The sequence below is a fragment of the Echeneis naucrates genome, chromosome 1 (assembly GCF_900963305.1).
Source record: "Echeneis naucrates chromosome 1, fEcheNa1.1, whole genome shotgun sequence".
NCBI lineage: Eukaryota > Metazoa > Chordata > Actinopteri > Carangiformes > Echeneidae > Echeneis > Echeneis naucrates.
The window spans coordinates 1,443,316-1,457,516 of record NC_042511.1 but is presented as its reverse complement, the minus strand read 5'-3'; the positions used below and the strand labels follow the sequence as shown (position 1 = coordinate 1,457,516).

General features: G+C 45.8%; 1 protein-coding gene across 1 annotated transcript; it reads left to right on the top strand.

The window, feature by feature from the left end:
* The first annotated feature begins 2,385 nt into the window (after window positions 1-2,385).
* On the top strand, window positions 2,386-14,166 carry LOC115055656 (metal transporter CNNM1-like). The gene is made up of 10 exons (XM_029521649.1): window positions 2,386-3,799; window positions 9,208-9,351; window positions 9,448-9,588; window positions 9,980-10,149; window positions 10,306-10,396; window positions 11,774-11,919; window positions 12,009-12,288; window positions 12,669-12,773; window positions 13,135-13,239; window positions 13,955-14,166. Exons 1-10 carry the CDS (start codon window positions 2,386-2,388, stop codon window positions 14,032-14,034), a joined length of 2,676 nt encoding a protein of 891 aa, XP_029377509.1. The 3' UTR covers window positions 14,035-14,166.
* Window positions 14,167-14,201: the final 35 nt, after the last annotated feature.

Here is a 14,201-nt window from a genome sequence, read left to right as displayed (position 1 = left end):
TGTGCAGCAACAGATCCAGATCCAGAGCTCCGCCCCGGATCAAGCAGGGCTCATCAATCACAAGCAGGACCCGGAAATAACGTAAAATGATCAGGTATCATGATAGTCAGGTTCATCTGCAGCCACTTTAGAAAATGAACCAAAATCAAACCAGGATCCACTTGAGATCTGTTCTTAGATATATTTCCTTACATGAACTCAAACCTTCATTCATAAAGGGAGCTCCTTCCAGAGCAACTCCGCTCCTCAAGGCAACTCTGAATATAACACAAACAGACCAAAGAAATAATATTTAAAGCATTCAACAACAAAGTATACAAGCCTGGACGTGACCTTTGACCTGATCCATCCAGAAGTCCACTGCCTGGGTTCAATCCAGAACCAAGAGCACACCGCTCCTGTTTTATCCCCTTTAGTCACATTTCAAGCTTTCTAATTCCCTACAGACTGATTCCCAACTTCAGATCCTCCCAAACAGTTGTCCTGGTTTTACTTTGACTTCTGTGTGTATATATATGTAATAAAAGTGTTGTATAAATAAGAATTATATCTGTGAATAACAGACGAGGTTGAGACCTTTTCTTTGTAATCTTAGACCAAACTATTCCTACCAAGAGCTTCACTTGCTGACAGTGGAGCAGAGAACTGTTGTTTTAAGTGGCAGAAACCAGCTACCTAATGCTGTTAGCTGATCGGGTTCAACAAGTGTTCATCATCCTATCTACACATGTTGAAATCTTAAATACTGTTAAATATAATAAAAAATATACTGATAGCTCAACTCACACAGGAGAGCAACATTCAACTCATCAGGAAGCTGAGCGCTGTCATGTCACAGGAAAAATAATCCCAATCTTGAGAGGTGACAGATTAAATTCAAGTGAACTAATACTGACGTGGTTCAGTATTAGATATTAGATAGGCAAATGAAAAGTTCAGTTTGTGAATTGGACTTTTCCCTTCAGACTGATAGCCTTTACATTGCTGCCACCACGTGGACAAACCTTTAATGGTGATGATATTGTGTAAGTCAGCCTTTTAAAGAAACCAGTGTTGGTTTTAGTCATTAATCTGTTCTGTATAATCTCATCTGGGTTGAAATCTGCTGTTGTGTCTCAGCTCTTCCTTTCCATCCACAGAGACAGAACTGGAGGATGTGGTTTGCCACACACATCATTTTCTCTATTATTTCAGTATTTTTCTGGTTTGATCTTGATTTTTGATGAAGACAAAAAGAACACAGAAAGCTGATTTAAAAATTGTTTCCCCATCCTGTTCAGCACTGACCTAAATCCCAGCCAACACTTTGAGGATGAACTGGAACGCTGACAACAGCCCACGCAGACCCGATCGCTCAGCATCAGTGCTGGACTTCACTGAAGCTCCTGTGGCTGAGTGGGAGGAAATGTGGTGGGACGCCTGAAACCAGAAGAGCGAAGACTGTTATAGCAGCAGATTAATGCTCAACAGGCTGCGTGTTTGAACACTGCTCACCGTGTTGTGTTTATTGGGGGGGCAATCCTGGAACAGCCTTTCAAATGAAAGGAAAACAGGGTCAGATCCCCATTGCTGTTCTTCACCTCCTCATTTAGGCCTGATGGTCATTTAAAGAACTACAGAGAATCACAAAACCAAACAAATCAGAATCGGCCTTCAGATCAGCTGATATAAAGCTGTAGTGGTGGGATCCAGCTGACAGGAGACCAGAACGTTTAGGGCTTCTGCTGCTCCACCTGGCTGGTAGTCCAGCTCGTTTTGTTTTCTCTCATTGCATTTCATAGTATGAGTAATTACTCAAAAAATAAAAAGAAATGGCACAAAAATGTTTAATTAAAATAGGTTTAGTTCTTTCAAAAGCATGTACAAATATATCTTTTTCCTCCCTCCTCTCCATTTTCTCCCCTTCTTTGTTTTTCATTTAAAGCTGATCCTCCTCCATGTCTGCACATGCCTTGATGATGTTAATGATTATTGTCACTAGATGGCAGCAGATTTTATAAAATGCTCTGAAGCAGAGTCAGATAACGGGGTGGGGGGGCGGTGGGGGTTAATAGAAGTCATCACCATTGAAGGCCTATAATCACAGTGTCATTACTGCCTCTGGTTTATGATCAGGTCGTTTACTCCTCATTGGAAGCCGCAGACACATTAGGCTCATTGTAAAGTCCATCATAAAGTCCTTATAATAAACAGAAATGATCATGTAGTGAACTCGGAGCTATAATTAGAAAAGTTACGTCAGCGCGCAGCAGTGGAGGGCGCATCTCTCCCGGACCGGCAGAACACCGCAGCCAGCTGCTCCTCCTTTTCCCACATGGACCGGAACCAGGCAGGACCACGTGAACCGGGAGCCTGGGACTGACCCCGAGCATCTCACACCGCGTCATGGCTGCGGAGGATGCGGCCGCTCGGTTCTCCGGCGGGGCTCCGCTGTCTCCCCGCCGGCTGCTGCTGCTCTCCCTGTCCGCCTGCTCGCTGCTGCCCGCCCCGGCGCTCGGCCTGCTCGGCTTCCGTCCGGAGGACACCGGCCCGGAGCTGTCCGTGGAGGACGGGGTGCTGAAAGCCACCGAGGGGACCCGCTTCATGCTGCGGGTCTACTACTCCACCTCCCCGCAGAGGCTCAACCGCACCCGCGCCAACAACGCCGCGCCCTGGATCGCCTTCATCGAGGAGCCGAGTCCCGGACGGGAGGGACAAGTTCACCCGAAACGGAACATGTGCATGGACAAGAACGCCAGGACGTCCGACATCGAGGTTCTGGGCTCCTTCAAGTCCGCCTCCAGCCAGAACTCGGTGCTGGTGGAGCTGCTGGCCAAGGACCTCCGGAGGGGGGAGAAGATCAAATACTACTCCATGTGCGCCTTCGACGGGTCCAAATGGGAACACTACCGGACCCGGGACTTCTGGGTGGCCGTGGTGGAGCGCTCGGCCGTCCCGGATCTCTGGCTGCAGGTTCTGGTCTCGGTGCTGCTGCTCGGGCTGTCGGCTCTGTTCAGCGGACTGAACCTGAGCCTGCTGGCGCTGGACCCGGTGGAGCTGCAGGTCCTGCAGAACAGCGGCACCGACAAGGAGCAGAATTACGCGCGGAAGATCGAGTCGGTGCGCCGTCACGGGAACTACGTCCTGTGCACCCTGCTGCTGGGGACCGCGATCATCAACGCCTCGCTGGCCGTGTGGATGTGTCAGATCCTGGGCATGACCTGGCTCTCCACGGTCATCTGCGCCTTCGGCATCTTCTTCATCGGGGAGATCCTCCCGCACTCCGTGGCGTCCCGGCACGGCCTGGCCATCGCCTCCAAAACCATCTGGGTGACCCGGCTGCTGATGGTGCTGTCCTTCCCCATCTCCTACCCGATCAGCAAACTGCTGGACCTCATCCTCAACCAGGAGATCTCCAACTTCTACACCAGGGAGAAACTCCTGGAGATGCTGCGCGTCACCGACCCGTACCACGACCTGGTCAAGGAGGAGCTCAACATCATCCAGGGAGCGCTGGAGCTGCGCACCAAGACCGTGGAGGACGTCCTGACGCCGCTGACGGACTGCTTCATGCTGGCCTCGGACGCGGTGCTGGACTTCAACACCATGTCGGAGATCATGCAGAGCGGCTACACCCGGATCCCGGTGTTCGAGAACGAGCGCTCCAACATCGTGGACATCCTGTTCGTCAAGGACCTGGCCTTCGTGGACCCGGACGACTGCACCCCGCTGAAGACCATCACCCAGTTCTACAAACACCCGCTGCACTGCGTCTTCAACGACACCAAGCTGGACGCCATCATGGAGGAGTTCAAGAAAGGTGAGGGGGCCCAGCATGAACAGAACCTTCTCATGTTCGTTCTAAAAACGACATTTTAAGGACCTCTCTCCAGTTGTGAGTGTTGGCATCATCCAGAATTAAAACCAGTTCAGAAACTGGCCCCTGATGCTTAGGTAGGTCGTCACCATAGCAACCCAGGCTGTCAGGTGACTCCCCAGCAGGATCCCGATTTTCAGCTCGTGGCACTGAAGTGAATCAGGATTAGTTTTATTGGTGTCAGGTATGATCTCTGGTCCCCTCAGGATGCTGGAGATGAGAAGGCCCAGCGGGGGGGTAGACGCTTCCTGATGTTAAATATTCCACTAGGAGAAGGGGAAAGTTTGTGAGAGAGAAGCTGAAGTTAAACAAACATTTAGTTATGTAAAGTTGAGATCTGAGTTTGGTGTCTGATTGGTCTGGAGCTGTTTTACCGTGTTCGATCACCCACACCTGAACTGAGCAGAAAGGTAAGGCTCAGCGATCACTCTTCCTCTGTAACCTCAGATTCATTTCATCTTGATTGGTTGTTTAACAATAAGACATCCCTCCAATCAGACAAGCTTGAAATCATTCTGTTTTTGTGCTCAGAGACCAAACAGACATTAGATCACATTCTAGTTTGAGAGTCACCTTCTGAGGTTTCCTAAACTGGACTGACATTGGAAGTTAGGAAGCGCAGCTTTTATCGGTAATGTGAGCTGAAACAGCTCGGACAGACTGTGCATCCCTTCCCCTGCATCATTTCAGAGCGAAAACGCGGTCTGCAGTGCTGCTGCAGCAGAGCAGTCCATCCTCCTGGACACAGTCAGCTGGCCACCCTGTTTTATTGTACTTTAAAATGGGTGGGGTGCTCGGCAGCCAATCGCAGCTCGTCACAACCTTCCTGCACAGTCAGCGTTTTATTTTCTGCTGGGTCTGTGGTGACGAGAGGAAAAGGACAACATGGCCCAGAAAAGCAGCAGCTTATTCATTCAAATCTCTGCTTGTTTTCTTTGGACAGAGTGAAAATACCTGTCATTGCTAAGATTTAAGATACTTAATTAGCTGTTTTAATAACAGTTTCAAAAAAGATGCCAGTTAATCAGGATTTGCATGAAAATGAGCAAATATTTTAATGAAAGCACACATTCACTGAGAAGTGTGATCTATATTCTGCTCGAATATACTTGAAGCCAGAGCTGATGAACAGTCATGATTCCCTCATCGGTGTGCCAGAGAGATCTGGATGATAATCCAGGATTATAAACTGAGTCTGTTTCCAGCACTGCAGCTGAAACATGTAGCCTCCTTCCTTCGACTCAGTCAGACCCTGCAGCACAGACAGCTCTAGGAAAAATTAAAAAAACAACACAATATCACATACAGATGTTTATTGTCGAGTCACTGTAGTTTCATTTTCTACCTGCAACCTGTAAGTACAAGCACCTGGCTACCTCAGACAAAGTGGCTGTGTATTTAACAAAATATCACATCTGTCAGATTTTAAAATGGTGGAGACACAGATCCGCCCAAAATGACAGTGAAAGCACCGCAGAATAATCAGAAAATTGGCCTTTAAGTCAGTCTGAGGGAGAAAAGTAAACAGAACCTGCACTGCCACACACAACACGCTCCGCTCTCTGCCTCACCTAATCGATGGAACCGCACAATTTAACAGACTATTTAAGACGTCTGAAAATGGCCGGCTCCTTTTCTGCTCTGCCACTGCTGCTGCTTTATGGCAGCATCCACCTGCCTCCGGTCTCCAGAGGGAGATATCAGTTATCAGCACTCCCCAATCTCTTTCTCTGTGATTACAGTGTGTGCTGCTGGGAATGAGGTCAGAGCCGACACACCAGACACTGAATACGGTGCCGGGCTGTAAATAAACGATCCCATTCAAGCTGTCGCTGGCACAGAGAATGCACCAGTCTGGGCCCCAAATTCCCCAGATCGCAATCCAATCCAGTATCTGTAGGATGAGCTGGACCAACAAATCCAGATCCAACCCATAACTTCCAGGACTTAAAAGAATCTGCTGCTAAAGTCTTGGTCCAGATATTACAGCTTAGCTTCAGCGGTCTGTGAGCTTGGTTTTGTTTAATTTGAAGTTAAAAGTGCACTGACCTCCACACACTGTGATTAAACCTCCGCTAAATCTGTTGGGACACATTTTTACTGAAGGCAGTCAACAGCTGCAGAGGGGACGACTAATTATCATAAAACAGATGTTTGGTGAAACACATTTGATGAGAGACAAACATCTTTTCTCACTGAAAGTTAGTCTAAGACTGATTTCTCTGCATCTAAAGACCCCTCAGGGACGTATCTGCTGGGCGTCTTTGGCTTGAATGCTAAGCAGCATGTCTGCCTGGCACAAATGAAACTGGCCAAGTAACGCTTTCCCTGCTGTGAACCACAGCAACAGTAGCAGGCTGGTACAGGCAGCCTTTCTGGTGCCAGCAGAGCTTAGTTTAGGTAGATAGAAGCCAAACGATGAACACTGCACACAAATGCTGGACCAAAGTCCGTCTCCCCTGCCAGAAACTGGAGAGGAAGCTTGTCTTCAAACAGAACAAAGAGCCAAAACACACTACAAGGAAAGCAATAAGTTTCACATTATGATGACAAATGTTCTAATGAACTATTGGTTCTAAACTGCACAAGTTAGATCTGCACAGGAATCTGCAGTGTTGTTTAAAAATGACAGAACTCAACAAACTTCAATCACATTGAAAAGTCCTCAGACTCTTACTAAATGACGTGTGAATCCTCAAATTAAATGAAAATCTGAATTAGCCTTATTTAAGTCCATGCGATGTTTTTATCGATAGAGAGACTTATGATCAGTGAAGTAATCGGGCACAATGACTGAGCACTTCAACCTTGAGCAGCAGAAATCCAACAACAGTCTCATAAAAACTGATTTAAACAGCCAGGGACTCGTGTCATAAAGCTAAGGAACCAATTACATCCTCCTGTGGGGCCAGGGGGCGGGAATAAATAACCTGAAGCCATGTCAGTGAGCATTAGCACAACACCTAACAGAGTCAGCCACTGCCAGCCACAAGCTAACAAACAACATAAATGAATGAAAGATGCTAACCATGCTAATATGTCTGCTGGTCTCAGAGTCCTGATCCGAGGCCGGGTTCTGACTGAGGGTGAAAACGGAGCATCAGATGGTACCAGTAGATGATCAAATTTTTAAGGAATATTCATCCAACCAATTTTTTATAATTACTGGCTCCATGAACAAGAGCTGATTTATGATCCTTTTACCCAGAATACCACAGAACCTTCAGTACACGCCATACTTCCCCTCTACATCCTGTCCTCTTTGTCCTTGTCAACTGTCCCAGGAGACAGATAATTAAATATTCAGTGTTTCTTTAGCTTGTCTCCCCACCATCTGCTCTGTGTTCCCGTCACTGTTTACTTTTGTGTTAAAGCAGTGGCATTACGTCTCATTTACAGGATCTGTGGATATCTTAAGTGACCTGAACTATTTTCAATGAGCAAACAAGCTGTTTACAATTCAGGAGCGTGCTCCGTCCTGGTCGACAGCAGCTGCAGGACCAGACTTTGTCCTGGGCTAAATCTCATGTAACCTCTAACAATAACCTTAGACACATTCATAAATTTAAAACAAACTCTCACACACTCAGTTTATACTGCACCGTCATTGTACATTTAATAAAATACTAACAATCAGGACACTGAACACCGGATGTAGCTGCTGCTCCACAGAGCTGTGTGACCATCTCATGTTCCTCCATCGCAGCATTTAGCTGCAGCAGTTTAAAATCTTAATGTCTGACCAGACAGTGAAAATCTTATAACAGCTCAGGCTGCATGTTGGAGCTCAAACCAGAATGTCCTGCTGGGAAACATTTGGTCCTTCATTCCTGTGGATGTTACTTCAGGGCTGTTTTGGCAACAGGTGGTCATAATGTTATGGCTGATCAGTGTACAGACTACATGTGCACACACAGATGTCCAAGGTCAATTAGGACAAGAGCTCTCGCAGCAGCTGTTAATAGTGTTGTCGTGTTTAACTATTAAATTCACATATCTTACAAACAGTCAAACAGAAACATTGCACATTTGCTGCAAATGCTCCATCTCTCCCTCATTTAGTCTGTTTCTGTATGCAAGGCTGACCCACTTAGCTGAAAGCTACTCTGCCAGAATTGTGTGTGTGGTAGCATTTGGCAGGCGCAGAGAGGGTCTCAGTGAGGAAGCTGACAGGGAGCCAGAGGAGGGATGAATGCTACAAACAAGGATTCCCTATGTATTCTGTCAGTGTGTGTACTTGTGCATGTGCCTGTGTGTCCAAATGTACACATTTTCTGACCATAAAGTTGTGATTTATGCAAACGGCCAGTAATGCACACATTACTTCTCCCTCTCGCCTTCCTTGTTCTTAGTTTACAGACAGACTGCCCACCTTGAATTAAATAGGGCCTAAATCCCATCTGGGATCATGGCAGTCTCCCAAAAGACTGTTCGGTGTTCTTGAGTTTTCTTTCCGGTAAAATCAGATTTCCAAAATGATTATTAACGATCCAATTAATGTCTGGAAAAACCCAGAGACTTCCCCTCCAAACACACACACAGTGGAAAAAAACTTTAGACGTGTCAGCTGAGTTTATTTGTTTGATGGATTGCGTTTTTGGATTCAGATGCTCTGTGTGTTTTGCAATGAATCTTTCCTGCCATTACACCCACAACTGCTCCACTTACTGAACACCAGACTCCTCGGCTCCTTGCCCACTCAGCACAGCATCAGTTGTTGCACCAATCACAAACCCACATATACTGTACACACACAAAGCTCCTCTATGTGAGCATCTGTATGATATGTTTGTGTACGTCTAAAGATTTATGCTTATGTTTCATTTTCACATGACTGCAAAACTAGATCCTGGTTTAGATGCTGCCCTGCTTGGAAACATCTGAATAAAATCAGAGAAAACATGTTTCCTCTGTGTAAAGAGAATTTAAGAAGCAATGCACTTTCTGACGCAACTCATTACCACGGAAAAAGCCATCCCATATCTACCAGGAGGTAATTACAACATCAGTTAGATTGTGTTACCTCACAGCCTCGGGAAGAAGCAGCACTTTCTCTTCATTGTTCTGGCACTGAGGCTGCACAACCTTCTTCTTGAGGGGAGGGAGTGAACTGTTTAGGGGGGCTCCTTCGTGATGCATGGCACACAGCTTCAGCAGCGTTTAGGTGGGGGGGCTCCTCCTGAGAACCCTGGACTGCAATGTTTGTTACAATGTGTACAAATTCCATTTATTTATTTTCATTGTTTACAATTACCTATATACTTTCCAAATTAGTTATGCATTTTTACTATTGACGTTTTACCGGCATTTAGAAATTCTTTATCCAAATGTTTTGCAACTTTCAAACCCAGGAAAGTCACACCTTGCCATTGTGCAGCGGGTGAACAATGAGGGAGAAGGCGACCCCTTCTACGAGGTGATGGGCATTGTCACCCTGGAGGATGTCATTGAAGAAATAATCAAGTCAGAGATCCTGGATGAAACTGACCTCTACAGTACGTGTAAATAAGCGTAAACAAACATTATCCAAAATAAACATGTGAGATTGAAACACTTATTGCGCATGTACATCTGTGTTTCTGTTCTGTCAGCTGACAACCGCACAAAGCGGCGCGTTTCTCACCACGAGCGGAAACAGCAGGACTTCTCCATCTTCAAACTGTCAGAGAACGAGATGAAGGTGAAGATTTCCCCTCAGCTTCTCCTAGCAACACACCGCTTCCTCTCCACAGGTAACAGCCAATCAGCTCTGTACTAGAGAGAAAGGAATAAGATCATGTACACCTACAGTACAGTCCAAAAGTTTGGGCATACCATTCAAATGAATCGGAAAGTGTGTCCAAACTTTTGGCCTGTACTGTACATTATATTAAAAAGAAATTTCAGCCATCTTTGACACGAGCTAAGTAGTTTGTATCTAAAATGTAAAACCCTGTTTTCTTCTTAGGCTTTTGTTCTTTTTGTTTGCCTTCATCTGATATTAAAAATGAACACTTCAGTCTCAATTTATTCACCTTTAATCCTACGCTCAGCAGCCTGAGTCCAGGCAGGCGATAAACCCATTACAGTGAATTCTTCCTTACTGAATGAGAGAATGGTACATGTTGTCTCTCCCTCCATCAGAAGTGGAGCCTTTCAAACCGGCTCACATTTCAGAGAAGATCCTGTTGAGGTTGATCAAACACCCCAGTGTGGTGCAGGAGCTCAAGTTTGATGAGAAGAACAAGCGAGGCCAGCAACATTTCCTGTTCCAGCGCAACAAACCGGTCGACTACTTCATCCTAGTGCTGCAGGTAGGTGCCATTATTGTTCCCCCGAGCAGCAATGGCCAAAGGACGGTGTGTGGGAACTGAAAAACAAGACAAAACAAATAAACCCCTGTAATCTTATTCCCAGATGGAGGCCATGAGCTCACCTTTTGTCTCTGCTCCCCACGTTTGTTTCTTCAGGGCCGAGTTGAGGTGGAGTTTGGGAAGGAAGCACTTAAGTTTGAAAATGGAGCTTTCTCTTACTTTGGGGTCCCTGCCATCATGCCAACAGGTAAAAAGAAAAACACACACCTGATCACTTTATACTTTTATCCAAATGTCCGCTCTTCAGGTTTCTGCAGCCGCTGACTCATACATTATCACAGCTACTTTAGCCTTTAGCTACGATCTAATGACCCCCTTATCTCAAATAAATGGAACTAATGCCCATAAGATATACAACAGCAGGCACAGCTGGATAAAAACACTCAGTGTGCACAATAGCTAATCAAATGAATCCAACATTAACCGTTAGCTCATGCTAACAGCGATGCTAGCAGTTAGCCGGCTAGCGATAGCGACGTTAGCCGAACATGTTTATAAAACTGCTAACGGCAGATTAGCTCACATTATCAGAACCGCTTTTAGTAAACAAACTAAAAGATTATTCATACGTGAGGATGAAACTGGAGCTCGTCGGGTCAACCCAAACAAACGTTTGGTTTGGTCGAACCGGTTCAGAGATCCAATCGGTAAATACGTCTAAAACTTTGGTCTGGGGACTTTTTAGCCCCTTAAAACGGGAGATATTCAACCTAAGAGTCATATGAAGTTAAATGTTTTTCACTACTCGTGTCGCCACTGTTACACTTAATAATCGGACTGTTAGAGCGTTTGTTAACAAACATCCGCCATTTTTAAATCAGCATTCGGGACAAGATGGCGGCGGTTGACAGTTGAAAGCATCATCCGGGTACTTCCGGTATGTTCACGATGACGCCATTTTAAAACGGAACATACGTTTATCATTTATCGATAGAAAAATTTTGTTTAATATAAAAAAAATCTAATTTCTACATTTAATTTAGCTTATCTTTACCCCTAAAATGTATAACATATACACAGTATATATCTCATTCTTTAAGTAACGCCTAGATGAAATTAACACGTAGAAGCACGATTCAGCAGACAGTTTGTAACAGAAAATGGCTGCACCGATGGGCAGCGCTCACCTTCCTCAGGCGAAGCGTTTAAATTGCTCTGAACACATTCAAATGTGTGAACACTTGGAGGTCATTGAACTGCCGAACAGCTAAATGCAGCATTCATTAAGTGAAGAGCCTCCCATGAATGAAAGCTTTCAGCCATGACAGCTGAGCCAATCATACATTAAGGAGGGAGAAATCAAGTAACACGCCAAAATCCACTTGTGATTTAAACACAGAAATTGCAGCTTTTCCGCCTTAAAATGCCTCCAAATGACTCAGACCTGTATGAAATCCGCCTTTACTTATCACGGTAAAGGTCTGGTACATTTGTTTTTCTGCCAATGGCATCGTATTCCAGACGTTCAACAATGGCAACATGATCCCAGACTACTTCCCATTCTCTTTTGTTATTTTGCTGTGTTTAAATGAAAACACCAGTTCTGGTCTGTCCTCCTCTGCAGTCCACAGGTCCCCCTCTCGCAGCAGTGGTTTGGACCGCTCTGAGTCCACGTTGTATGGAGGAAGCATGGGGCAGCTGAATGGAGCAGGGAACGTCTACCTGCCAGACTACTCGGTCAGACAGCTCACCCCCCTTCAGATCATCAAGGTAACGGCTCAGCATCACACACAACCTCAACCTGTTTTAGGTGACGTCTTCCAATGGTTAACAGGACCAATAACGCTCTTGTGTGTCAGATCACACGGAGTCACTACCAGAACGCCGTAACAGCCACCAGAATGGACAGCTCTCCTCAGACACCTGATGCAGATGCCCGTCTCGCAGAGTGCAACACCCCGACCCCAGAGCCTCCAACAACAGAGCATGCAGCCACGCTGATGCCCCCGCCACACACCACTGCTACCCTCATGCCCCCGCCCAGGGAGCCTACCAGGCCCAGCTCAGCAAGAACAAACGGGCAGCAGTCCAGCGTCCCACACAGCACCTCCCTGCTGAATGAGAAGAACCGCATAGTCAGTAAGTGTCCTCAGGAGAGAGACGATAATGGTGGTAAGTCCAGTCACGATGGGTTGGACAGAAAATGACCATCCAGGAGCGGGTCAACCCAAAGGCAGTCTGAGCCATCAGAGTTTGGGGTGTAAAGTTCAGGATGAATAGAGCTTCCTAACCCTGAGCAGCTCAAATTAAAGATATGTGGAAGAGACGCAAAGAAACGACTGAAGAAACAACTCAACTGAGCTTCAGACTTTTGTGAGCTGGCTCTCAATTCTAAGAGTTCCAAGTGTGAGATTGCCTCTCAGATTTACTGTTTCTATTAGTGGTCCCGACCTTTAAGGCGTTGTAGGTGGGCTGACAAGTTATTTGCAAAACATATTTTGTATGTTTGTGTTTATCAGGGAGTAAATCGGACGGCCAGAAGAGTCCCAGTGACTCAGTGTTTCTGAGGATGGATGAGATCCCGTACATCAGAGAGGAGAGAGCCGAGGCCGACACGCACACCGGTATGTCGCCTGAAAGCAGTCTAAACTTCCCCATGTGGTGACAACATTCATAAATTCTGTCTTATCATTGATCTGAATCTGACTGAAACGCAGAGTATATGAATAAATTGTACATGTTTTCTTCTGGTTTAAAAAGCAAACAAAGCGGAGGCTCACAAACCGATGAGTGGCAGCACAGTGACAGATTAGGATCAGGGCGGTTTGAACAGCATCACATTCTGAATTAAGCGATTTCATCTCTACACTGAGCAAAGACTTCCCATTTAGCTCAGAGACTTTGTGTCATTCTGCACTGAAGTCTGTCCCCAATCAGACGGGTCATAGCTGGAGTCTCTCAAGCTCTCTCTCTGTCCTCTCTCAGATATGGCCTCCGTTCCCATAGAAACGGACACGTCTCCTTTCATCAGCAGCCTGTCCCTGAGCGGCTCAGAGGACACGCTGGGCAAGAAACTCCTGCTCAAACTCAGTCAGTCCCACACCAACACACACACACTTACTCTTATTCACCAGCCTTTTCACCAACCTCTCTCGCTCTTTGCTTGGCCTCGATTCACATGCAAACTCAGCTACTTATTCACAATCACAGCTTCCTCTGCAGAAGCTGCCTGCATTTAATCTCACTTTAGGGTTTTGGACGTCCCTGCTTTGTATTCTCATCTTGTTCCTTGAAGGGCTCTTGCGGTGTGTATAGATGTTTACATCACCGCTGAGAAATGTACGGCACCCAGTTTATGAGCAAAACTAAGCTGAGATTAAACTGGCGTTTTAATGTATTTTCCAATTTCTGTGGAAATACATGGATTGTATATATTTTATTTTATTCCCTTGTTTTTAACTCATTGTAAAGTGTCTTTGAGTACCATGGAAAGCACTATACAGATAAAATGCATTATTATTATATTTCTGCATCCAGTGAGTGGAGCCTGTGCAGTTATGAGCTGTGCCAAGATTAATTGCATATCTTGAATGAAAATGGCAGGAAAGACAATGCTAAACAGCTGTATTTAAAAAATGAAAGCATAGCGCTGTGTTCACGCCACTGGATGTTTTGATTAACTGCATAACAGTGTATTTCCAAAACATTGTGCCAGTTAACCAAATCAATCTGTGTCTCTAAATCTACGTTTTATCGAATGCATTAGTCAAAGTCACACAGACACTAATGAGTCTTTTCTCCTCAGGCCACAAGAAGAGGAAAAAATCCCGTGAAGGAGAGAAAACACCAGAGGACAGTTCAGATCAGCCGCTGGTTAAAACCTAGCAGGATGTTTTGCATGAAGCGGACCTGGACGCTCCATCACCTGATGGCCCTTCAAGCTGTTTGTAAAGACGATGTGGTTGGTGACCTAAAGCTATCAGAGTTTTATCTGAGAGCACACTCCACACCCCCGATGGCAGGATGTCATTAAGTGAACCCTAACCCAGACT